This window comes from Maylandia zebra, linkage group LG11 (genome assembly GCF_041146795.1).
Source record: "Maylandia zebra isolate NMK-2024a linkage group LG11, Mzebra_GT3a, whole genome shotgun sequence".
Classification (NCBI taxonomy): domain Eukaryota; kingdom Metazoa; phylum Chordata; class Actinopteri; order Cichliformes; family Cichlidae; genus Maylandia; species Maylandia zebra.
The window spans coordinates 9,805,900-9,831,896 of NC_135177.1; the positions used below are offsets into that span (position 1 = coordinate 9,805,900).

The window sequence follows — 25,997 nt, forward strand, 5'->3', positions numbered from 1 at the left end:
CATTTTTTATCTATTAGTTTTAGCTGGAATGAGAATCGAGTACACTGAGAAAACCTTTTTAAGTTTGCTGCTTTAAGACTGACATGTCAGTTTTCCTATATAAAGCTTATACAGGGAAAAACATGGTGGGAATGACCATTGCCTTTGTCCATGCTTGGTGGCACATACATCTTTATGCTTGTCCAAAACAAAATGAGGACACGCTCCTCATAGACAAAGAAAAAACAGATCAGGATTTTGTAAAATACACTTCTCAAATCAATTAAATGAACGCTTGAGATCTGAATGGGAAAGAAAATCATGCTGGATAAATGTACTGATATGGACTGAGTAATGTGTTAGGGATGAAATGATGCCACATTGTTTGACGGAAATGAAAATTATCAACCAAATCAAAGGGGGAAAATGATGCAGCAGGCTAGTCCATTACCAGTAGTCCAGTAACTCAAAATGTTAGTTTGTATGGCCCCCACATGCATGTGTGCATACCTGATGGTGCTCCTAATGATACACAGTTGGTGTCTTGGGGGATCTTCTCGCAGATCTTGGGCAGGGGCGGATCTAGAATGGTGGCAAAATGATTTCTTGCCATCCCTATTTCCACCCAAGTGTTACATATGACAGAGTTGTTTATCAAAATAAGATAGCATTAACACTTTGAGCCTAGCTATTATTAACACTGAATATAAATTATAAAACTGAATATATTACATAGTGTTAACCCCTCTCCACAATTAACAAATGGTTCAGCCCGTAGTGCCGACCGGATTTATTTCTTGTTTTCTGACTGTGATTGTGCCAGATCACATTTTGAATCAACACCGTGGGCATTTCAGATTTCACACAGGTGGTTGTTTGTCACATGGAATGAAGGTGAGTTTTATAAACCCTCTGAGGTCCACGGACACACCTGACTGATTTTAGCTGATATAGCAACAAGCTGCAGCCACGCTGAGTCTCCATTTGAGCTTGTGTTGAAAGTTCGGACTTCAAAGTATACACCAATTGTTTAAGAAGAGAGCAAGGAGAGAGCGAGAGAGCGATGTCAACAGCGAGTTTTGAGATGTGGGAGATTTGTGACGTTAAGCGTGGAGTGTATGGTTAGTGTGTTTTGTATTCGTTGTTTTGTTTTGTGTGTCAGTGAGGGCACTAATGAATGTTACAAATGCAGATTGTCATGTAAACACTGTCTCCAGGTGGAGTGATACACCTGGGCCCTGTTTCAGGAAGCCGGTTTGGAAAACTCAGAGTGAAAAACGACACTCACGGTTGAGTAACCCCGAACTGTCCAACTCGGAATATTCGGTTTCAGAAAGGCTGATAACAATTAGTTCAGTCAACGCGGAGTTGCTTTAACCCCAAGTGAAGCGCGCGGACGAGGATACATAAAGCCCTGATAAGCGGAGCACAGATTAAGCGAGTCACCATGGAGACTGCGGTCAAGTGAGCCCTCACTTACGAAGTCGCAGTCAAGCTAGCCGCCCCGCCAGCCGCACCGAAAATGTGGTTGCACTACTCTTACGTATATTACGGTATGGGTGAAAACCGGTTTAGAAACGCAGTGTTTTGTGTCCTGACACTATTTTACTTCACAATCCACTCCCATTTTTAGTGTATCTCCACTTTCCCCCCTGTGATCCACAGCCCAAATTACTGTATGATTCAGAGAAAATTAACAATAAAATTTACCCAATTTACTCAACTATACTTTTAATGTCCTCATCTTTGACCTCAGATTACAGGAAAACTGTAAGAGGTGACGCAGATATTTCACTGGATTATGACTCTGGGTGACCCCCACTCTGCACCCTGTGATCCACAGCCAAAATTACTGTACAGATTTTGAGAAAATTCATAGCAAAATCTTCCCATTGTGCTTTACTGTACTCCACATATTAACATCTTTGAGCTCCGATTACAGGAAAACTATAAGAGGTGACGCAGATATTTCACTGGATTCTGACTCTAGGCTGTCGCCACTCTTCACCCTGTGATCCACAGAAAAAATTACTGTACGGTTTTTGAGAAAATTGATAGTAAACTTTGCACAATTTACTGTACTGTACTCTATATATTCTCATCTTTGAGCTCAGATTACAGGAAAACTATAAGAGGTGACGCAGATATCTCACTGGATTCTGACTCTGGGTGACCCCCACTCTGCACCCTGTGATCCACAGCCAAAATTACTGTACGGATTTTGAGAAAATTGATAGTAAACTTTGCACAATTTACTGTACTATACTCTATATATTCTCATTTTTGAGCTCAGATTACAGGAAAACCATAAGAGGTGACACAGATATTTCACTGGATTATGAATCTAGGCTGTCGCCACTCTGCACCCTGTGATCCACAGCAAAAATTACTGTACGGATTTTGAGAAAATTGATAGTAAACTTTGCACAATTTACTCTACTGTACTATCCTCGTCTTTAACCTCAGATTACAGGAAAACTGTAAGAGGTGACGCAGATATTTCACTGGATTCTGACTCTAGGCTGTCGCCACTCTTCACCCTGTGATCCACAGAAAAAATTACTGTACGGTTTTTGAGAAAATTGATAGTAAACTTTGCACAATTTACTGTACTGTACTCTATATATTCTCATCTTTGAGCTCAGATTACAGGAAAACTATAAGAGGTGACGCAGATATCTCACTGGATTCTGACTCTGGGTGACCCCCACTCTGCATGCTGTGATCCACAGCCAAAATTACTGTACAGTTTTTGAGAAAATTGATAGTAAAATCTTCCCATTTTGCTTTACTGTACTCTACATATTGACATCTTTGGCCTCAGATTACAGGAAAACTATAAGAGGTGACGCAGATATTTCACTGGATTCTGAATCTAGGCAATCTCCACTCTTCACCCTGTGATCCACAGCAAAAATTACTGTACGGTTTTTGAGAAAATTGATAGTAAACTTTGCACAATTTACTCTACTGTACTTTTAATATCCTCGTCTTTAACCTCAGATTACAGGAAAACTGTAAGAGGTGACGCAGATATTTCACTGGATTATGACTCTGGGTGACCCCCACTCTGCACCCTGTGATCCACAGCAAAAATTACTGTACGGATTTTGAGAAAATTGATAGTAAACTTTGCACAATTTACTGTACTATACTCTATATATTCTCATCTTTGAGCTCAGATTACAGGAAAACCATAAGAGGTGACGCAGATATTTCACTGGATTATGAATCTAGGCCATCTCCACTCTGCACCCTGTGATCCACAGCAAAAATTACTGTACGGATTTTGAGAAAATTGATATTAAAATCTTCCCATTTTGCTTCACTGTACTCTACATATTGACATCTTTGAGCTCCGATTACAGGAAAACTGTAAGAGGTGACGCAGATATCTCACTGGATTATGACTCTGGGTGACCCCCACTCTGCATGCTGTGATCCACAGCCAAAATTACTGTACAGTTTTTGAGAAAATTGATAGTAAACTTTGCACAATTTACTGTACTATACTCTATATATTCTCATCTTTGAGCTCAGATTACAGGAAAACTGTAAGAGGTGATGCAGATATTTCACTGGATTCTGACTCTAGGCTGTCGCCACTCTTCACCCTGTGATCCACAGCCAAAATTACTGTACGGTTTTTGAGAAAATTGATAGTAAACTTTGCACAATTTACTCTACTGTACTCTATATATTCTCATCTTTGAGCTCAGATTACAGGAAAACTGTAAGAGGTGACGCAGATATCTCACTGGATTATGACTCTGGGTGACCCCCACTCTGCATGCTGTGATCCACAGCCAAAATTACTGTACAGTTTTTGAGAAAATTGATAGTAAACTTTGCACAATTTACTGTACTATACTCTATATATTCTCATCTTTGAGCTCAGATTACAGGAAAACCATAAGAGGTGACGCAGATATTTCACTGGATTATGAATCTAGGCCATCTCCACTCTGCACCCTGTGATCCACAGCAAAAATTACTGTACGGATTTTGAGAAAATTGATATTAAAATCTTCCCATTTTGCTTCACTGTACTCTACATATTGACATCTTTGAGCTCCGATTACAGGAAAACTGTAAGAGGTGACGCAGATATTTCACTGGATTCTGACTCTAGGCTGTCGCCACTCTTCACCCTGTGATCCACAGCCAAAATTACTGTACGGTTTTTGAGAAAATTGATAGTAAATTTTGCACAATTTACTGTACTGTACTCTATATATTCTCATCTTTGAGCTCAGATTACAGGAAAACTATAAGAGGTGACACAGATATCTCACTGGATTATGACTCTGGGTGACCCCCACTCTTCACCCTGTTATCCACAGCCCAAATTACTGTACGGATTTTGAGAAAATTGATAGTAAACTTTGCACAATTTACTGTACTATACTCTATATATTCTCATCTTTGAGCTCCGATTACAGGAAAACTGTAAGAGGTGACGCAGATATTTCACTGGATTATGAATCTAGGCTGTCGCCACTCTTCACCCTGTGATCCACAGCAAAAATTACTGTACGGTTTTTGAGAAAATTGATAGTAAACTTTGCACAATTTACTCTACTGTACTATCCTCGTCTTTAACCTCAGATTACAGGAAAACTGTAAGAGGTGACGCAGATATTTCACTGGATTCTGACTCTAGGCTGTCGCCACTCTTCACCCTGTGATCCACAGAAAAAATTACTGTACGGTTTTTGAGAAAATTGATAGTAAACTTTGCACAATTTACTGTACTGTACTCTATATATTCTCATCTTTGAGCTCAGATTACAGGAAAACTGTAAGAGGTGACGCAGATATCTCACTGGATTATGACTCTGGGTGACCCCCACTCTGCACCCTGTGATCCACAGCAAAAATTACTGTATGGATTTTGAGAAAATTCATAGCAAAATCTTCCCATTTTGCTTTACTGTACTCTACATATTGACATCTTTAGCCTCAGATTACAGGAAAACTGTAAGAGGTGACGCAGATATCTCACTGTATTCTGACTCTAGGCTGTCGCCACTCTGCACCCTGTGATCCACAGCCAAAATTACTGTACGGATTTTGAGAAAATTGATAGTAAACTTTGCACAATTTACTCTACTGTACTATCCTCGTCTTTAACCTCAGATTACAGGAAAACTGTAAGAGGTGACGCAGATATTTCACTGGATTCTGACTCTAGGCTGTCGCCACTCTTCACCCTGTGATCCACAGAAAAAATTACTTTACGGTTTTTGAGAAAATTGATAGTAAACTTTGCACAATTTACTCTACTGTACTTTTAATATCCTCGTCTTTAACCTCAGATTACAGGAAAACTGTAAGAGGTGACGCAGATATCTCACTGGATTATGACTCTGGGTGACCCCCACTCTGCACCCTGTGATCCACAGCAAAAATTACTGTACGGATTTTGAGAAAATTGATAGTAAACTTTGCACAATTTACTCTACTGTACTCTATATATTCTCATCTTTGATCTTAGATTACAGGAAAACTGTAAGAGGTGACGCAGATATCTCACTGGATTCTGACTCTGGGTGACCCCCACTCTGCACCCTGTGATCCACAGCAAAAATTACTGTATGGATTTTGAGAAAATTCATAGCAAAATCTTCCCATTTTGCTTTACTGTACTCTACATATTGACATCTTTGGCCTCAGATTACAGGAAAACTGTAAGAGGTGACGCAGATATCTCACTGGATTATGACTCTGGGTGACCCCCACTCTGCACCCTGTGATCCACAGCAAAAATTACTGTATGGATTTTGGGAAAATCCATAGTAAATATGCACAATTTACTCTACTGTACTTTTAATATCCTCGTCTTTAACCTCAGATTACAGGAAAACTATAAGAGGTGACGCAGATATCTCACTGGATTATGACTCTAGGCTGTCGCCACTCTTCACCCTGTGATCCACAGCAAAAATTACTGTACGGTTTTTGAGAAAATTGATAGTAAACTTTGTACAATTTACTGTACTGTACTTTATATATTGACATCTTTGAGCTCAGATTACAGGAAAACTGTAAGAGGTGACGCAGATATCTCACTGGATTATGACTCTAGGCTGTCGCCACTCTTCACCCTGTGATCCACAGCAAAAATTACTGTACGGTTTTTGAGAAAATTGATAGTAAACTTTGTACAATTTACTGTACTGTACTTTATATATTGACATCTTTGAGCTCAGATTACAGGAAAACTGTAAGAGGTGACGCAGATATCTCACTGGATTATGACTCTAGGCTGTCGCCACTCTTCACCCTGTGATCCACAGCAAAAATTACTGTACGGTTTTTGAGAAAATTGATAGTAAACTTTGTACAATTTACTGTACTGTACTTTATATATTGACATCTTTGAGCTCAGATTACAGGAAAACTGTAAGAGGTGACGCAGATATCTCACTGGATTATGACTCTAGGCTGTCGCCACTCTTCACCCTGTGATCCACAGCAAAAATTACTGTACGGTTTTTGAGAAAATTGATAGTAAACTTTGTACAATTTACTGTACTGTACTTTATATATTGACATCTTTGAGCTCAGATTACAGGAAAACTGTAAGAGGTGACGCAGATATCTCACTGGATTATGACTCTAGGCTGTCGCCACTCTTCACCCTGTGATCCACAGAAAAAATTACTGTACGGATTTCTGATGAAATTAAATCCTATTCCATTACCAAACAAAATGAGTTCATTGAAGTATTTGCTTAACTACAAGAAATGTCTTTCCACACACAATTTAAATTTTTCAAAATGTCATTCACACACCACCTCAAGTATCAACTTCAGTTTTAGACATTATTTATTCAGTGCTTAATCACAACAATAGTCAACTTAAGGCACTTACATAATAAGTTAAACCTTACAATAATACATACAGAGAAAAACCCAACAATCATATGACCCCCTATGAGCAACAGTGGGAAGGTAAAACTCCCTTTTAACAGCAAGAAACCTCCGGCAGAACCAGGCTCAGGGAGGGGCGGCCATCTGCCTCAACCGGTCAGGGTGAGAAATTACATTTCTCAGATTACTGATTTCTCATATTACTACTACACAGTTTAGATACACTCAACAAAAATATAAACGCAACACCTTTGTTACTGCTCCCATTCCCCATGGGATGGACGTAGAGACCGAAAATTCATTCCAGATACACAATATAACCATCCCTCCCAAACAGTGGTCACAAATCAGTCCAAATGTGTGGTAGTGGGCACATCTGCCATATTGAGATAATCCATCCCACCTCACAGGTGTGCCACATCAGGATGCTGATCTGACATCATGAGTAGTGCACAGGTGTACCTCAGACTGCCCACAACAAAAGGCCACCCTGGAATGTGCAGTTTTTGGCGCTATTGGGGGTCTGGGGACCCAGAACCGGTCAGTATCTGGTGTGACCACCATTTGCCTCATGCAGTGCAACACATCGTCGCATGGAGTCTATCAGATTGTCAATTACTAGACAGTCAAGCAATGGAATTGGATTCGCCACTGACGCCAAGTGAACTCCAGGAAGCCCTGATAAGTATGCCCAATAATAAGGCTCCAGGTCCAGACGGCTTCCCTGCAGAATTCTACAAAGAATTCTGGACAATTTTGGCACCAGTATTCCACAGCATGTTGCAGGAAATCGAGGAAAAGGGCAGACTACCACCAAATATGAATTCTGCCAACATTAGTCTCCTGCTAAAACCAGGCAAAGACCCTTTATTTCCCTCAAGCTATCGTCCAATTTCTCTTTTAAATGTAGACCTTAAAATAATCTGCAAAGCTCTCTCAAAGAGATTAGAGAAAATGACCCCCCTCTTAATTCATCCTGACCAAACTGGTTTCATAAAAGGTCGGCACTCCTCAACAAACACTCGTAGATTACTTAATTTAATAGACTACTCATACGATAAAAACATCGAAGCCATAATATTATCTCTAGATGCAGAAAAAGCATTTGACAGAGTTAATTGGAAATTTTTATTCGCAACTTTACACAAATTTGGTTTTGGAAACTCTTTCATAAACTGGATAAGAATATTATACAATTCCCCAACAGCTCGTATCAGAACAAATGACCAGACATCCTCCAGCTTCTGTCTCCTGAGGGGCACCAGACAGGGATGCCCACTCTCCCCCTCACTTTTTGCAATTTTTATCGAACCTCTAGCAGCAGCATTTAGACAGGCTACAACAATTAAGGGCATAAAATGTAAGAACATAGAACATAAAATCAGTCTCTATGCGGATGATGTGTTGCTTTTTCTGCAAAACACACAAACCAACCTCTCTGAGGTAATTACTTTAATAAACTGGTTTTCAAGAGTTTCAGATTATTCAATTAACTGGCCAAAATCTACAGTTCTCCCCATTAACTGCTCCTTCCATAATTCTTCCTCTGCCCCACTGCAATCCGGAAATATTAAATATTTAGGTATTAATATCTCTCCTAAGCTTTCAGACTTAACTAAACTAAACCACATCCCACTTCTAAAGAAAGTAGAAGGCGATCTGACTAGATGGAAATCTTTACCCATATCACTCATGGGAAGGGTCGCCACTATAAAAATGATGATCTTGCCAAAAATAAATTACTTATTTTTGATGATCCCTAACAAACCATCACAAGATTGGTTCAGATCTCTGGATTCATATATTTCCAAATTCCTTTGGAAAGATAAACCCCCGCGTATTAGCTTAAAAACGCTACAAAGAACCAAGGATAGAGGAGGATTAGATCTGCCTAATTTTCACCAATACTTCTTAGCCAACAGGCTTCAGTTCATCTCAGAATGGTTAAAACATACCTTCTTAGTTGAGCCCTGGCTAGATGTTGAACAGGCACTATGCAAGGATCTAGAGATTTCAGACCTACCATTTATTAGCTCAAACATCAAAAGACATGAATGCTTTAAAAGTATCAACATCAGCTTTTCTCTAACAGCATGGTGGGAGTTTCTAAAAATAACGGAGTCTTCATTAATCCCATGCAAACGTACACCTATCTGGAATAACCCTGACATATTACAAAACAATAATATGATTAATTTCCCAGAATGGAGTTGTAAAGGAATTAAATACTTAGAACATATATTAGAGGGAACAGAATTTATTCCATTTGACAGACTAGTTGAACAATATGGGATCAACAAGACAAGGTTTTTAGAATATCAACAAATTAAATCCATAGTAAAAAAGAAATTTAACCTCAGTCAAGTTGAATTACAAACACCACTAAGTGCGGCACATTTTCTTACTCTTAAATCCCCCAAATTATTATCTAAAATATACAGAACACTTTCTAAATTAGATGAATCAATATCCCTTCCTACTGCAAAGTGGGAAGCAGATTTATCAGTCAACCTAGACCAAAACTTCTGGTCTCAGATTTGCTTAAAAACTTTTAAATTAATTAAAAATCCCAGTCTGCAATTAATACAATACAAAATACTTCATAGAGTGCACTATACAGGTCATCGGATGTTCAAGATGGGCTTTACATCTTCCAACAACTGCTCACACTGTCAAGGCAATACACCAGACAATTACATCCACGCTCTTTGGTTCTGTCCACCAGTGCAAAAGTTTTGGCGCGAGATATGTGAAGACTTATCAAAATGTCTGAAATGTAACATTCCAACCTCCCCCTTAGTGTGTTTGTTGGGCAGCTTAGATAATGTCACTTCAGAAAAGAATATAGCCCATATGATTTTCACTGCCCTATGCATAGCCAAGAAAACAGTCCTCATGAACTGGAAAAATAAAAATAATCTTAATTCTAACCAATATAGAAATTATCTATTAGATTACATTAGTCTTGACACAGCCTCTGCCACCACATCAGATCAATTGCTCTGGGCCCCTTTTATCAGCTCCATCACCTAGTGGGGGTGGGGGGTCATAGTTTGGTCCCGCCTTCACTGTTATGATTGGTGAGGGGGTAGGGACAGGCTTAGGGCGTCGGGGGGTTCCCCGGAGGCATCTTCCTTGGGGGGCTCAACCCGGGGTAGCGGTCACGTCCGGTTGAGGGCTCTGTTGGCTCTCAGGTGACTGTTTCCTCGCGGCTGCGTGCAGCGGGGCTAGGGGAGGGTCTGTGCTGACGGACGTGGGTTACTGACCTGGCAACCTGGCTGCCCCTGGGTGGGTCCGGGATGGGCGTGAGGTTCTGGGGGTGCTCCGTCTCTGGGCGGGGGCCCGGGCCGGGCCTCGGGGGCTCGGGTCCTGGTTGGTGTGTTGCCGGGGTTGTGGGCGGGTGGGTGCATGGGGGCCCGGCCCTGGAGCAGGGTGCCGCCGGTGCATCGAGCCGCCTGGGGGGCTCTTCAACTGGTGGAGGGGATGGTCACATCTGGCAGGAGCTTTCTTCTCTCAGGAACTCTCTGCAGGAGGGGGAGATACAGGAGAGGTGGAGGAAGATCTCAGCCTGGGCGTTTACCGTCTTATGTAGTCTGGAAGATGTGTGGTTGGTGGGGTGGGTGCAGTTTTCTCTGTGGTGGGGTTGGGTGGACTGTCCAGGGCTCTGTGGAGCCGGGGGGCGCTACTGCACTGGGCCCCGGTCTGATGGGCCTGGGCCCCCCTTCCCTGGCGGGTCGCGGAGGGTGGGAGTGCCTACTGGGGTCAGCGGGGGAGCTGGCCCCAGGGAGGGGTTACCTGCCCCTCCCTTCCTTCCCTCCCCATCTCCAGCTGCCTCCCTCTTCCCGCTCCTCCACAACCACCCACACATGCAGGGCCTTGGAGTGGGGGTATGTCACCAGGGTGCAGAGGAGGCTACCCCCCCCCTGTCCCCTTCTGGCTGCCTCTGCCTCAATTTTATCCCACAACTTAGACATTCACATTATTCACACTCTCCTTACACATACATATAGGATCTTGGGGGTGGGCACAATCACGGAGTCCAAATCACCATCAGGGTGTATACCTCACCCCTGACGTCGTTGCCCACCTCTCAATTTTAAATACACTTAGTCATTGAGGGTTAGCAGGAGGGACTATGCGCTTACCTGCTGCTCCTTGGCAGGTAGCTCCATGCCCTCCTGGGTTTTAATTGCACCTTAGAACACATATGTATCAACACTACAATGAGCGGGTGGAGGGAGGTTTGGAGTCTTCTCTCACCCCCATTCTCTGCGGCCTGCTGGAGCGGGAGGGCTAGTAGGAGGAGTTGGCCGTCCGACTGCGGTCTGGGGTGTGGGGCCTCCCTGCTGCTGCGGAGTCGGGGTGGTCTGCCTCTCCCCACCGCAGGGAAAAGGGTAACACCACCTGGGTCTGGGTGCAGTTCCCCCCTCCAGGGGCAAGGGTACCTAGACCCGGTTTGTAGAGTACGCTTGGGGAGTGTGATTGTGTGTACAGCGTCTCTTTATGTCTGTCTCCACGTTGGTTGAGTGTGGAGTGAGTGCATATGAGAGCATGAGGGTGGGAATGGATGTTTGTGTCTGTGTGTGCCTGTATGTCTGTGTCTATATGTCAGGTTGGGTATCAGACGCCACCTCTCTGGGGACACCTCAGGCCCTCCAAGGTTTGGAGGCCTATCTCCACCCACCACCACTTCCCCTGCCGGTGGCGGACTCCCTCAGGTGTCGGTGTGTTGGTGGTTCTTTGTGTCTGGGGGTGGGCGTCCGGGTACACACCGGCTCACTCCTTGGCGGCCGCTTGTCGGGGCCTGGGGCCTGGGGCTCGCTCGGGCCCCTTTGGAGGTGGGGTGCCCCCGGCCTCTCGGCCTAGGGCTCGGTCACTCAGGCACAGCTGGGGGCCGGCGGAGCTCACGGGCGCGTCACTGCAACCCCCCCTGGCTTCTGCTCCGCGGCTGCTGAGTGAGCCCTCGTCTGGGACTCTCCTCAGCTCTTACTGGAACAGTGGCGCGGCTGCCCCTCTGTTGGTCTTCCATGGTCTCTTGTGTTCTGGGGGCCTCTGGATGTCTGGAGTTTTGATCTCCTCCATACCCGCTTCACACCCTGGAGGACGGGGCTGTGGCCCCCCCACACTCCCTAGCAGATCATTACATGGAGAAACCTTTGGAATGCAAGCATGCTGATCCACACAGGTATGCACACATGGGTATTCACAGACGCGGACTAAAGCTTTCTTGGCTGCTGCCTCAAAGCACACTGTGCGCTGTCCATCTTGCGTGCTGCACAATATCGTTTATTACTTAGTAAATACTGATATCTATGACTAGCTAGTTTATTGTGATGGTGCTTTGTTTTCTCTATTATTATGTTGCTCTTTGTTGTTTGCTGTCTCCTCTGTTTGTTTGTTTGTTTGTTTGTTTGTTTTTTCTCCATACAGGTGACCCAGGAGTTTTTTTGTTTTTTTTTTTTGTCTCTCTTCCCCCCCCTTCTCACCGTCTCTTCTCCCCTTGGGTTTTCTTTCCTTCTCTCCCCCTCTCTCTCTCATTCATTCCCCCTGTCCTATTTATTAAAAAAAAAAAAAAAAAAAAAAAAAATGACAAAGGATGAACTGAAGCTCTGCCATCACGTAATGTCGCATACTGCTGTTTCTGATGTCATTTATAAAAAAAAAAAAAAAAAAAAAAAGATTGTCAATTGTGGCCTTTGGAATGTTGGTCCACTCCACTTCAATGGCTGTGCGAGGTTGTTGGATATTCGTGGGAACTGGTACACGCTGTCGTATACGCCGGTCAAGCACATCCCGAACATGCTCAATGGGTGACATGTCCGGTGAGTATGCTGGCCATGCAAGAACTGGGACATTCTCAGCTGCCATCTGCCCTGAACAATGTGAACCATGATTCATCCGTGAAGCGCACACCTCTCCAACGTGCCAGACGCCATCGAATGTGAGCATTTGCCCACACAAGTCTGTTACGGCGACGAGCTGGAGTCAGGTCAAGACCCCAATGAGGACGACGGGCATGCAGTTGAGCTTCCCTGAGACGGTTTCTGACAGTTTGTGCAGAAATTGTTTGGTTGTGCAAACCAATTGTTCCAGCAGCTGTCTGGGTGGCTGGTCTCAGACGATCTTGGAGGTGAACCTGCTGGATGTGGAGGTCCTGGGCTGGTGTGGTTACACGAGGTCTGCGGTTGTGAGGCCGGTTGGATGTGCTGCCATATTCTCTGAAACGCCTGTGGAGACGGCTTATGGTTGAGAAATGAACATTCAATGCACGGGCGACAGATCTGGTTGACATTCCTGCTGTCAGCATGCCAATTGCACGCTCCCTCATTGCTTGTGGCATCTGTGGCATTTTGCTGTGAGACAAAACTGCACATTCCAGGGTGGCCTTTTGTTGTGGGCAGTCTGAGGTACACCTGTGCACTACTCATGATGTCAGATCAGCATCCTGATGTGGCACACCTGTGAGGTGGGATGGATTATCTCAATATGGCAGATGTGCCCACTACCACACATTTGGACTGATTTGTGACCACTGTTTGGGAGGGATGGTTATATTGTGTATCTGGAATGAATTTTCGGTCTCTACGTCCATCCCATGGGGAATGGGAGCAGTAACAAAGGTGTTGCGTTTATATTTTTGTTGAGTGTATCTAAACTGTGTAGTAGTAATATGAGAAATCAGTAATCTGAGAAATGTAATTTCTCACCCTGACCGGTTGAGGCAGATGGCCGCCCCTCCCTGAGCCTGGTTCTGCCGGAGGTTTCTTGCTGTTAAAAGGGAGTTTTACCTTCCCACTGTTGCTCATAGGGGGTCATATGATTGTTGGGTTTTTCTCTGTATGTATTATTGTAAGGTTTAACTTATTATGTAAGTGCCTTAAGTTGACTATTGTTGTGATTAAGCACTGAATAAATAATGTCTAAAACTGAAGTTGATACTTGAGGTGGTGTGTGAATGACATTTTGAAAAATTTAAATTGTGTGTGGAAAGACATTTCTTGTAGTTAAGCAAATACTTCAATGAACTCATTTTGTTTGGTAATGGAATAGGATTTAATTTCATCAGAAATCCGTACAGTAATTTTTTCTGTGGATCACAGGGTGAAGAGTGGCGACAGCCTAGAGTCATAATCCAGTGAGATATCTGCGTCACCTCTTACAGTTTTCCTGTAATCTGAGCTCAAAGATGTCAATATATAAAGTACAGTACAGTAAATTGTACAAAGTTTACTATCAATTTTCTCAAAAACCGTACAGTAATTTTTGCTGTGGATCACAGGGTGAAGAGTGGCGACAGCCTAGAGTCATAATCCAGTGAGATATCTGCGTCACCTCTTATAGTTTTCCTGTAATCTGAGGCCAAAGATGTCAATATGTAGAGTACAGTAAAGCAAAATGGGAAGATTTTGCTATGAATTTTCTCAAAATCCATACAGTAATTTTTGCTGTGGATCACAGGGTGCAGAGTGGGGGTCACCCAGAGTCATAATCCAGTGAAATATCTGCGTCACCTCTTACAGTTTTCCTGTAATCTGAGGTTAAAGTCGAGGATATTAAAAGTACAGTAGAGTAAATTGTGCAAAGTTTACTATCAATTTTCTCAAAAACCGTACAGTAATTTTGGCTGTGGATCACAGGGTGCAGAGTGGCGACAGCCTAGATTCAGAATCCAGTGAAATATCTGTGTCACCTCTTACAGTTTTCCTGTAATCTGAGGCCAAAGATGTCAATATGTAGAGTACAGTAAAGCAAAATGGGAAGATTTTACCATGAATTTTCTCAAAAACCGTACAGTAATTTTTGCTGTGGATCACAGGGTGCAGAGTGGCGACAGCCTAGATTCAGAATCCAGTGAAATATCTGCGTCACCTCTTACAGTTTTCCTGTAATCTGAGGCCAAAGATGTCAATATGTAGAGTACAGTAAAGCAAAATGGGAAGATTTTACCATGAATTTTCTCAAAAACCGTACAGTAATTTTTTCTGTGGATCACAGGGTGAAGAGTGGAGATTGCCTAGATTCATAATCCAGTGAAATATCTGCGTCACCTCTTATGGTTTTCCTGTAATCTGAGCTCAAAGATGAGAATATATAGAGTATAGTACAGTAAATTGTGCAAAGTTTACTATCAATTTTCTCAAAATCCGTACAGTAATTTTTGCTGTGGATCACAGCATGCAGAGTGGGGGTCACCCAGAGTCATAATCCAGTGAGATATCTGCGTCACCTCTTACAGTTTTCCTGTAATCTGAGGTTAAAGACGAGGATATTAAAAGTACAGTAGAGTAAATTGTGCAAATTTTACTATCAATTTTCTCAAAAACCGTACAGTAATTTTGGCTGTGGATCACAGGGTGAAGAGTGGCGACAGCCTAGAGTCAGAATACAGTGAGATATCTGCGTCACCTCTTATAGTTTTCCTGTAATCTGAGGCCAAAGATGTCAATATGTAGAGTACAGTAAAGCAAAATGGGAAGATTTTGCTATGAATTTTCTCAAAATCCATACAGTAATTTTTGCTGTGGATCACAGGGTGCAGAGTGGGGGTCACCCAGAGTCATAATCCAGTGAGATATCTGCGTCACCTCTTACAGTTTTCCTGTAATCGGAGCTCAAAGATGTCAATATGTAGAGTACAGTAAAGCAAAATGGGAAGATTTTACCATGAATTTTCTCAAAAACAGTACAGTAATTTTGGCTGTGGATGACAGGGTGAAGAGTGGCGACAGCCTAGATTCAGAATCCCGTGAAATATCTGCGTCACCTCTTATAGTTTTCCTGTAATCTGAGCTCAAAGATGAGAATATATAGAGTACAGTACAGTAAATTGTGCAAAGTTTACTATCAATTTTCTAAAAATCCGTACAGTAATTTGGGCTGTGGATAACAGGGTGAAGAGTGGGGGTCACCCAGAGTCAGAATCCCGTGAAATATCTGTGTCACCTCTTATAGTTTTCCTGTAATCTGAGCTCAAAGATGAGAATATATAGAGTACAGTAGAGTAAATTGTGCAAAGTTTACTATCAATTTTCTCAAAAACTGTACAGTAATTTTTGCTGTGGATCACAGGGTGAAGAGTGGCGACAGCCTAGAGTCAGAATCCAGTGAAATATCTGCGTCACCTCTTACAGTTTTCCTGTAATCGGAACTCAAAGATGTCAATATGTAGAGTACAGTGAAGCAAAATGGGAAGATTTTACTATCAATTTTCTCAAAACCGTACAGTAATTTTGGCTGTGGATCACAGGGTGCAGAGTGGAGATGGCCTAGATTCATAATCCAGTGAAATATCTGCGTCACCTCTTACAGTTTTCTTGTAATCGGAACTCAAAGATGTCAATATGTAGAGTACAGTGAAGCAAAATGGGAAGATTTTACTATCAATTTTCTCAAAATCCATACAGTAATTTTTGCTGTGGATCACAGGGGTGAAAGTGGAGATGGCCTAGATTCATAATCCAGTGAAATATCTGCGTCACCTCTTATGGTTTTCCTGTAATCTGAGCTCAAAGATGAGAATATATAGAGTATAGTACAGTAAATTGTGCAAAGTTTACTATCAATTTTCTCAAAATACGTACAGTAATTTTTGCTGTGGATCACAGGGTGCAGAGTGGGGGTCACCCAGAGTCATAATCCAGTGAAATATCTGCGTCACCTCTTACAGTTTTCCTGTAATCTGAGGTTAAAGACGAGGATATTAAAAGTACAGTAGAGTAAATTGTGCAAAGTTTACTATCAATTTTCTCAAAAACCGTACAGTAATTTTGGCTGTGGATCACAGGGTGAAGAGTGGAGATGGCCTAGATTCATAATCCAGTGAAATATCTGCGTCACCTCTTACAGTTTTCCTGTAATCTGAGGTTAAAGACGAGGATATTAAAAGTACAGTAGAGTAAATTGTGCAAATTTTACTATCAATTTTCTCAAAAACCGTACAGTAATTTTGGCTGTGGATCACAGGGTGAAGAGTGGCGACAGCCTAGAGTCAGAATACAGTGAGATATCTGCGTCACCTCTTATAGTTTTCCTGTAATCTGAGGCCAAAGATGTCAATATGTAGAGTACAGTAAAGCAAAATGGGAAGATTTTGCTATGAATTTTCTCAAAATCCATACAGTAATTTTTGCTGTGGATCACAGGGTGCAGAGTGGGGGTCACCCAGAGTCATAATCCAGTGAAATATCTGCGTCACCTCTTACAGTTTTCCTGTAATCTAAGCTCAAAGATGAGAATATATAGAGTACAGTAGAGTAAATTGTGCAAATTTTACTATCAATTTTCTCAAAATCCGTACAGTAATTTTGGCTGTGGATCACAGGGTGAAGAGTGGAGATGGCCTAGATTCATAATCCAGTGAAATATCTGCGTCACCTCTTACAGTTTTCCTGTAATCGGAGCTCAAAGATGTCAATATGTAGAGTACAGTAAAGCAAAATGGGAAGATTTTACCATGACTTTTCTCAAAAACTGTACAGTAATTTGGGCTGTGGATCACAGGGGTGAAAGTGGAGATTAACCAAAACTGGGAGTGGATTGTGAAGTAAAATAGTGTCAGGACAGAAAACACTGCGTTTCTAAGCCAGTCGGCACCTATACCGTAATATGCGTAAGAGTAGTGCAACAACATTTTAGGTGCGGCTGGCGGGGCGGCTAGCTTGACTGCGACTTCGTAAGTGAGGGCTCACTTGACCGCAGTCCATGGAGACGGAGGGAAAGAAGGCGCGGTCAATGTATTTCACAGCGCTTGAGGCCGAAATTCTGATGGCAGCATATGCCGATAACATGCAAATTCCGCGGAAAAAAGTAACACAGCCACAGCTGCAAAAGACAGGGAGCATGCATGGCAAAACATAGCCGACAGAGTCAATGCGTGAGTGTTAATATAAACATTGATCGAGGGATTTCCACCCATTTAACACGTTATTTTATCATATGTTATTTTATTTGTTATTTTATACATTTTATTTTTTGATGTGACGTGAGCGCAGGTGCAACCCAACAGGCCCCAAACGTTCCTGGCAGCAAGTAAAAATGAAATATAAAAATATAGTCCAAACAGGTAAGGCGTAATTGTATTATGAGCCATAGTGCTTGGTCTGTTTGTCCCATGTAAATCAATTGCAGTTAGAGGCTACATTAATTTTCTTTCTGTAAGCACTTATTGAAATTATCTGAGCACATTACAAGTACATATTTGCTTACTCTGTATGCTCAAATGTGGCCCGTTATAGCCAACAGAAAAAAGCAGAGGCCCGAAAAACAGGTGGGGGTCCTCCACCACCACCACTCACAGAGGCTGAGCAGTTGGCCCTCAGCCAAAACAGTGGGCGCCCTGTGGCCGAAGGCATCTCTGCGGGGACATCCTCTGAGTCAATAACCCCGCAAGACACAAGTGCCTACATAGGGGGTAAATCCAAAATAATACATGATGTGCATACATCCTTTCTTCACAGTCACCTTTGCAGTGCTACTCATTCATTTGATAAACTCTTTACCATAATGGATTATTTTGTAGTGAAGTTATTTTCCTACTGATTTTGCCTTCCCTCAGCCTTGGTTGTCTTTGAGAGCATAATGACAATGAAGTGTAAGGTGATTGGTATGTTTGTTAATTGCCATTTGGTCCCTTGTAAGTTATAAGTGACCTGTATAAACCTCATATTCTATCAGTTGATGGTGATGGTGTACTGCATCTGGTGCAGCCTCCTGTTGAGCCAGACCAACATGCAGTTGTGAGTAATACTCCACAGATTATATGAGTTTACAGTAGAACAGCAATGTTGTTTATTTCTTTACTACAGGAAAATAATGAAGAAACATTGACAGCTGTTACAGAGGAGGAAGCAACAGAGACACTTTATGAGGTTTACATCTTTTAATACTTTGTGTACAGGAAACACAGGCGACCAATAAAGCCAGTTGAACAAAAAATCTGTTTATTCGTCTTTCAACATGTTGAGGTGATGGGTCAAAGGAAATGATTGTGACATATGGTGTCTCTGACTGCGCTTCCATCTTGTATGTCCGTGGGAGGGTCAGGATGTTCATGGTTTGGATCACTGCTGATGTTTGGTTCAGAAGGACAGTGTTCTCCTCTAATTGTGGCAATGTTGTGAAGAATCACACATGCCACAATAATGTCACATGCCCTTTCTGGGGTGACCCTGAGTCTTTGCAGGCACTGGAACCGGGCCTTAAGCATTCCGATAGTCATTTCAATTCTGGCTCTTGTCCTGCAATTAGCCAGATTATATCGCTGCTGTGGGCCCGGTTCAGGGTCAGGGTAAGGGGTAAGCAAATAGGGTAAACATGGATACCCCCTATCACCAAGCAAGTAGCCAGTGAACTCTCCTAAGACAGAAGGGTACACTTCAGTTCAAATGTCCCTGAAGCAATTGGTCTTTATATATTTTACAGTATTCTCAACTCACCATGTCCAAATTTTGTGCTCAGTGTACATTCACGGAATATTTGTGAGTCATGGACAGAGCCTGGCCACTTGGCTTCCACATTTGTGATAATGTTGGCAGCATCACATATGATCTTCACAGTGCAGAGAACACAAATTAGCATCCATTACTATGATGAAATAATTTGTTAGTTTGAAATGCTACAGGGAACTATGTACCTGTACTTTAATGCTGTGGAAAGACTTCCTGTTCACATAGTCTCCTTCATTTACTGAAGGAGCAATGATTGGAATGTGGGTGCCATCTGTACAGCCAATCACGCCTGGGAACCGTGAGAATAAATGTAAAATTTAAGTAGTAGTTCAAGTATCACCACATCATACATTAAGTTTTGGTCATCCTGATACCTGCAATTTTGTGGCATCCCTCTTTGATAAATCTTGTGGGTCTATGACCGGGGAACACCACAAACGAGTACAGGAGACGTTTCAGTGCAACTGTAACATTCCTGACTGCCCGACAGACGGTAGCCTTGGAAACGTGCTCAGCGTCACCAATATTATACAGAAAGCTCCCGTTTGCAAGAAACCGAAGTGCGATACAAATAATATGCAATGAACTGAGAGCATGTCCGCGATGTGTCACATGCGTAATATATGGCCTGAGGATGTTATCCAAATAAATTATAGATTGTGCTGAGAAACGGTAACGTTCGCACAGAAAATCATCAGGAAATGATAAAATGTCCAAAAGCGCTCTAATCACTCTCTCCCGGCGGAGAGCTCTGCGGAGAATTTGGGCTTCACGATCTACTGGCTCTTCAAGGAAGTGGCACGCCATGTCCGACACTTCCTACAGTCAGGTTTCCGACAAAGGGGCGGAGACAGTCAGGGTTAGTTGTAGTAAACCTGCTAGGGGGCAGGTTAGCTTCACGGAGTGTGTCGTCATAGTGACTCACTCAGGCTGCAGCTGAACTCGCTTTGTGAAACCGAAAACCCAGAGTTTTCGTTAACTCAGGGTATACTTACTCAGTTTTTCCACTAAACCGGCTTCCTGAAACAGGGCCCTGTTGTCAGGCCCGCAGGGTTTATCCCTGTGGTGTCTCCACTGTCTTGAGGCGGACGCACTATTTATTTATTTTTATTTTATTTTTACCGTCACAAATAATTTGTGGGTCATCTTATTGTGACACCTGATTGTTCTCTCATTTTAGTTATAGCAGTATTTCTTTTTTTTTTTATATGGTTGTATAAAAAAACAAACAACAAACCGCCAGATGCATTAGCTGCATTTTTAGATAAATAGTTGCATATAACTTTATTGTTTACAAAATTTGTGCATAAGTTTTCAAAATTTACAATTTATATTTGCATTTCAAGTTATGAAAATAATTTATTAAACATGTCTGTGGTTTTTACAGTAAAAAATATAACTACTACTAGGATTTTGTTTTTTGTGTGATTCCATATCAGTTATGTTAATATAGTATGTCAATGAAAAAATAACTAAATTCAGATTTCTAACACTTTGTGTAAATTTAAACATGTAACAATTTGATTATTTCTAACAAAAAATAGTGTAAAACTTAAGTTAGACTTGTTTGTAAATAAACCACCCCATGTTGTGTAGCTTTCTGGATTATATACTTATTGGGCTACATACTTATTTATTATACAGGCTATACAGTACATAAAATCAAAATTCACATGTTTTATGTAACTGAAATGTTTAATTATGTGGGGTACAGAAAATAATTACGTTATAGACCATATTTATATGAAATGTGTATAATTACTGCATTTGAATCGTTTTAACCATATGTAACACCTGCATATGTGTGTTTTTGTTTGGTTTGTTTTTGGTTTTTTTAAAGGCTTTGATTTTGCCACCCCATTTGTTTTCCATGTCACCCTAAAAAAAATTCCTCTAGATCCGCCCCTGATCTGGGGGCCATTCAGTAGTATCAGTTCAGTGGTGTTTATGTGTTGATACACAATAACTTGATGTAAAGCCTTATTAGTCCGACAGAAACAAAAAAATAAGCAGCAATTTAGCAGCATTAAAAAAAAAAAACAGAGGTTTAAGCAAAATAAATGATTTGTTATTTAGGGTTAATTTTAATTTTACCTGCACATGGTTTGGCAAACAAAACAAGCACTCCTGATAGTTTAGGACACTCTTGGTAAATATATCTTGTTCTCAGCAGTTATATTAGAAACCACAGGTACATAGTTTCAATAAAAGTTTCATTGCCACTCCATGCCCTCATGGCTTACATGACTGAGCCCGTCTATCCTTTCACCTGTTCTTTCGTGTTTCCTGCCTTCTCATCCTCTCATATTTCTACTAACTTACAAAAAATTTTCCCGTCAAAAATATTTTTTCTTTTACTTTGATTACAGGAAAAGCACAGCTGAAACAAATTAGATATGTGTTCCAGTAAGCCATATAAGTGAGTCAGCGTGCACACCACAAGGATGCTGGATCTACTCCACCCAAATGGAAAGTAGTTCTTGTCTACATGTAGCAGATGCTGGATGGACATTAGAAAGACCAGACATATTTACTGGTTAGCTTGCAATTGAGATTTGTGCATATGGATAAAGGGGTGGCATGATGCTGAATGGTGAAAAGGGGGCTGGGAGATTAAGTTAATGGCAGCTGGACAACTGACTGGCACAAAGCTATACAAATATATGAGAAGCCAGCTGTCAGTGTGACATGCTGGTGCCAAATGGAATCTGATACTGAAATGAAAAAAATAAAACAAAACGGATTATAGTCATGCTGGTAGCACTTAAAGTGTGTAAAGTGCTTACCTTTGGTTTTATAGAAGAAAATAAAACTTTATCATATAACTTGTTGACCAAGTACAACTTTGCACTATCTGTTTCTGGGTGGTTTTAAAACTCAGGCAACCACAATTGGAAACAAGAACTTCAGTCAAATGTGCAGGCAAAGGAAGGAATATTGCACAATAGTTCATTCCTGTGAGCGAAACACACAAACATAGCTGTGGAAGTTAACCCTTTAAGAACAGAGGCTGTACAAGTAACCACTTGCTTGCTACAAGAAGAGAGTTTTTCAAGATTAAGACACTCAAAGTCGCTTCTCGTGGCTTTTGTAAATAAGTTAATTTAGTGATTGCAGTAAGAGATAATTAAAGACAGTAGTGCTTATATAACTCATGCTCTCAGTCATTTAATGTCATTATTTGCTTTTCAGGGCTGTTAAGAGGTGAGGGTCATAAATAAACAAGTCAAAGGGAGTGTTACTCAGCAGAGCATGGAGCTACTTTCGCATCATTTACAAGGAAATGAAAGCAAACAGAGCAGTTTGTGTACAAAGACAGGAAACAGGTCTGCATACAAGGCGGGGCTCAGCTCCCCTGGTTTATGTAGAAAACTAGGATGAGTATTTTAATACTTTGAATTCTGCTTATAGTTTGTTGTTTTTATAGTACATTTTTACATGCATACTTTTCATGCCATGTGGATGCCAACAATACTTCACCAGTTAAACCTGGACTTGTTCCCTGTGAGTGTGAGTCAGGGGAGGAGGAGCACATTTCAATCGTTTATAAGGAAATGAAAGTGAGCATTGCAGCGCAGTCGAAAGTCAAACTTTTAAAGGCAGCATAGTTTGTTTTAAAGAGGCAGCAGAACAAATAAGAATTTGTGTCCAGGAAGGTAAGGATCAAGTCCTTTAATAACATCCATTTAATTATGTTTATTCAAAGTAAAGTGAATGATTAAAACTTGTTGATTAGACTTTTACGTGGAAGTTTAGTTGACAGCAGCATCGGGGTCACTCTATGATCATGTTTTTAGCCTTGTTTTGTTATTTTTTTCTGGTGTGTAATGGCTCATATTAGTAATTCTATGAATTAATAATAGGTATTATTATTGATACTCAATAGATTTCAAACTCATGCTCCAGGAATGGCCGCAGCCAGCAGTTTTCTGACAGAAGATCAGCTCCAGTGCTCCATCTGCCTGGATGTCTTCACTGAGCCTGTTTCTATTCCATGTGGACACAACTTCTGCAAAGCCTGTCTCACCAAACACTGGAAAGACAAAGAGCAACGTCAGTGTCCACTGTGCAACGAGAAGTTCAACAAAGGGCTCAAACTTCGTGTCAACACCGGATTCAGGGAGGTTGTGGAGAATTTTAAGACGCTCCCTGTAACAGCTGAGAATAATTCTCCACTCCCACCTGGACAGGTGCCATGTGATTATTGCTCTGGCAATAAGTTCAGAGCCTCTAAAACCTGTTTAGTCTGTTTGGCTTCTTTCTGCGAGACACATTTAGAGCCTCATAAGAGAGTCGCTGCCTTAAAAAGACACAGACTGACTAATCCTGTGCTTGACCTGGAGGACAAAATATGCACAAAACACAACAAAATTTTAGAGCTCTTCTGTAGGACAGAGCAGACTCGTGTTTGTACCCTGTGTACGGAACACAGCGCTCACGATACTGTCCCTTTGGAGGAAGAATATGTAGATAAAAGAGCTCAGATGGGGAAGAAAAAATTAGAAGAGCCAGAAATTAAGCAAGAACAAGCACAGAATTATCAGAGGATAAAACTGAAAACACAGAGGAAGAAGAAAAGCAAAGGTAAAGCAAAAGAAAAAGTGCCTAATCAGATAGTAGGTCCTCCTCCTTTTTCTTTTCTCACTGAGGAGCCACGGCATATCGGTGGCTATTCCTACATCTCTGAAAATAAGGGCTTGTCTGAAGGGAGATTTTACTATGAGGTTCATGTTGGAGGGCAGACCGGCTGGGTTTTAGGAGTTGTCCCGGAGTCGATGCAAAGACAAAAGAAATTCAGACCAAACCCCAGGAATGGAAATTGGATTGTAAGGTCAGGAAGTAACTACTGCAGATGTCAACAATGCCTGCAAATGCCTGTTTTAAGAAGAAGGCCTGAAAGAGTCATGGTGTTTGTAGATTATGAGCAGGGATGCTTGTTCTTCTATGATCCAGACAATGCAATGATAGTGTACTCTGTTACTGACTGCAACTTCAGCGAGAGGATTTTCCTGTTCTTTCGTCCTTTTGAGGAACTCAGCTGTGTACAGAGGCTGCAACGGAAGTTCCGAGAAATTTTTCAAGATCCAGAATCAAATCGCTTATACTGGATGTTTGTTTTGATATTCGTGTTTCTGATTTCATATTGGACGTCATTGAATGAACGAGAGGACTAATCTAATCCTACCACTGATGTGATTTCCTTTCAGTGCTGGATGCTTGGCAACAATGATGTTGACCTTTGCTTTTTAATTTACTACTTTTTAAACTTCCTACTAAAAATGTTTTTCAAGAGTATTTCTTAAAGCATTATATATATATTTTTTCATCGTTACTCTTCACAGAGAGACAGAGATGGATATCTTTTCCTGTATGAGCTGGAAGACTAACAAGCTGTGGTCAGTGTGCTTCCAGCTGCGTAGTGATGAAGGAATCTGCCACTTAACCATGTGCAACAATATGATGGAACTTTATATAGAAAATGTCAGAAAATCACAATAAATGCTTTTACAGCTGTAATATTATCATTTTTGAGTACATTATTATTGCACGACATGAAAAATGATTCACATTAGGTTTTCAAGAGCATGGTAACACCACTTGGGGGAGCAATATGCTCACGCTTTCTAATACCCCCTCATACGTTCACAAATCACTAAAGTCAGATGAAATACTGTATACAGTACAACTAAACAGTACTTAATGTAGCTAAACCACCACATTGGGTTTTATTTTCAATTTTTAAGAAAAATTAAAGCTCCTTGGAGACTTAAGGTAAAAGCAATTTGTTCGCTGCTCAGAAATTAATGTTCAAGATTTTATATTTAGCAGCTCTGCCATATAATTAACTGGAGAGAAATTTCTAAGATAACCATAATGAAAGATAACTTTTCATTTTGCATTATCAGCTCAAAATTTCTATTTGCAAGGCAGCCTCATGGTCAGTCCTGCTGACATTCCCAATAGCCCCAGTTATAGTGTTAATGTCAGTATCATGCCAGCATGCTGAACTAAGAACATTATACAAGCTGAAATAATAATAACTGATACAGTGTTGATACATAAAAGGTTTCTTTATGTCAGTGATACTGTATTGACCTAAGATTTTAAATTGTATTCTGCATGTTTTTCAAGTTGTTACTGTATTGTTCTTTACATGTTACTGGTTTTCTGGTCTATTTCGCATAAGATGGAATCCATTCACTTTTTCTATGCAAATCCCTCAAAAAATTCGTATTCATATCAATAAAATTTTTTTTAGAGTAAATACAACTGACTACAACATAACAAGCTTAAAATCCTATAGCCACATGTTAAAACCACACATCTCCACACACCTCTGGACAGCAAAAATAATGCAATCAGAAGCACCGACCACACTGTCAGCCCCCGCTGATTTGAGCTATGAACTAAAGTTTCCACTGAGGAGGTATTTTAGGAAACTGTGGGAGTCCCACAGGGAATATTAGGCTTTTCCATTATGACCGCCCAGGTTGGGTTCATGGAGAGAGGTCAAAGAGCCACCTCCCACTGCCAGCAGAGTTCACAGGGTTTGGTAATTCCCAGGTCCCAACACAGACATCTTAACGTTTCAAAAGGGAATCCTTTGGAAGAGGTATTTCCCAAAACACGTGCCTGAAAAACAAAATATGTCAATTTATTTCTGGGAAAAAGCCTATTTTTGTCATTTGAATTTGTG

General features: G+C 41.3%; 1 protein-coding gene across 5 annotated transcripts; it reads left to right on the forward strand.

Moving 5' to 3' along the window:
• Positions 1-782: 782 nt before the first annotated feature.
• LOC101481308 (nuclear factor 7, ovary) lies at positions 783-24,817 on the forward strand. 5 transcript variants are annotated; one of them, XM_076889775.1, is made up of 3 exons: positions 798-873; positions 21,670-21,768; positions 23,186-24,817. In XM_076889775.1, exon 3 carries the CDS (start codon positions 23,209-23,211, stop codon positions 24,472-24,474), a length of 1,266 nt encoding a protein of 421 aa, XP_076745890.1. In that variant the 5' UTR covers positions 798-873; positions 21,670-21,768; positions 23,186-23,208; the 3' UTR covers positions 24,475-24,817. The 5 variants fall into 5 exon arrangements, with proteins under 5 accessions (XP_004565210.1, XP_004565211.1, XP_076745890.1 ...); XM_004565153.3 differs by lacking the exon at positions 21,670-21,768 and having other exon boundaries at positions 783-873; positions 23,207-24,817; XM_004565154.3 differs by lacking the exon at positions 21,670-21,768 and having other exon boundaries at positions 789-873; positions 23,187-24,817.
• The last annotated feature ends 1,180 nt before the right edge of the window (positions 24,818-25,997 follow it).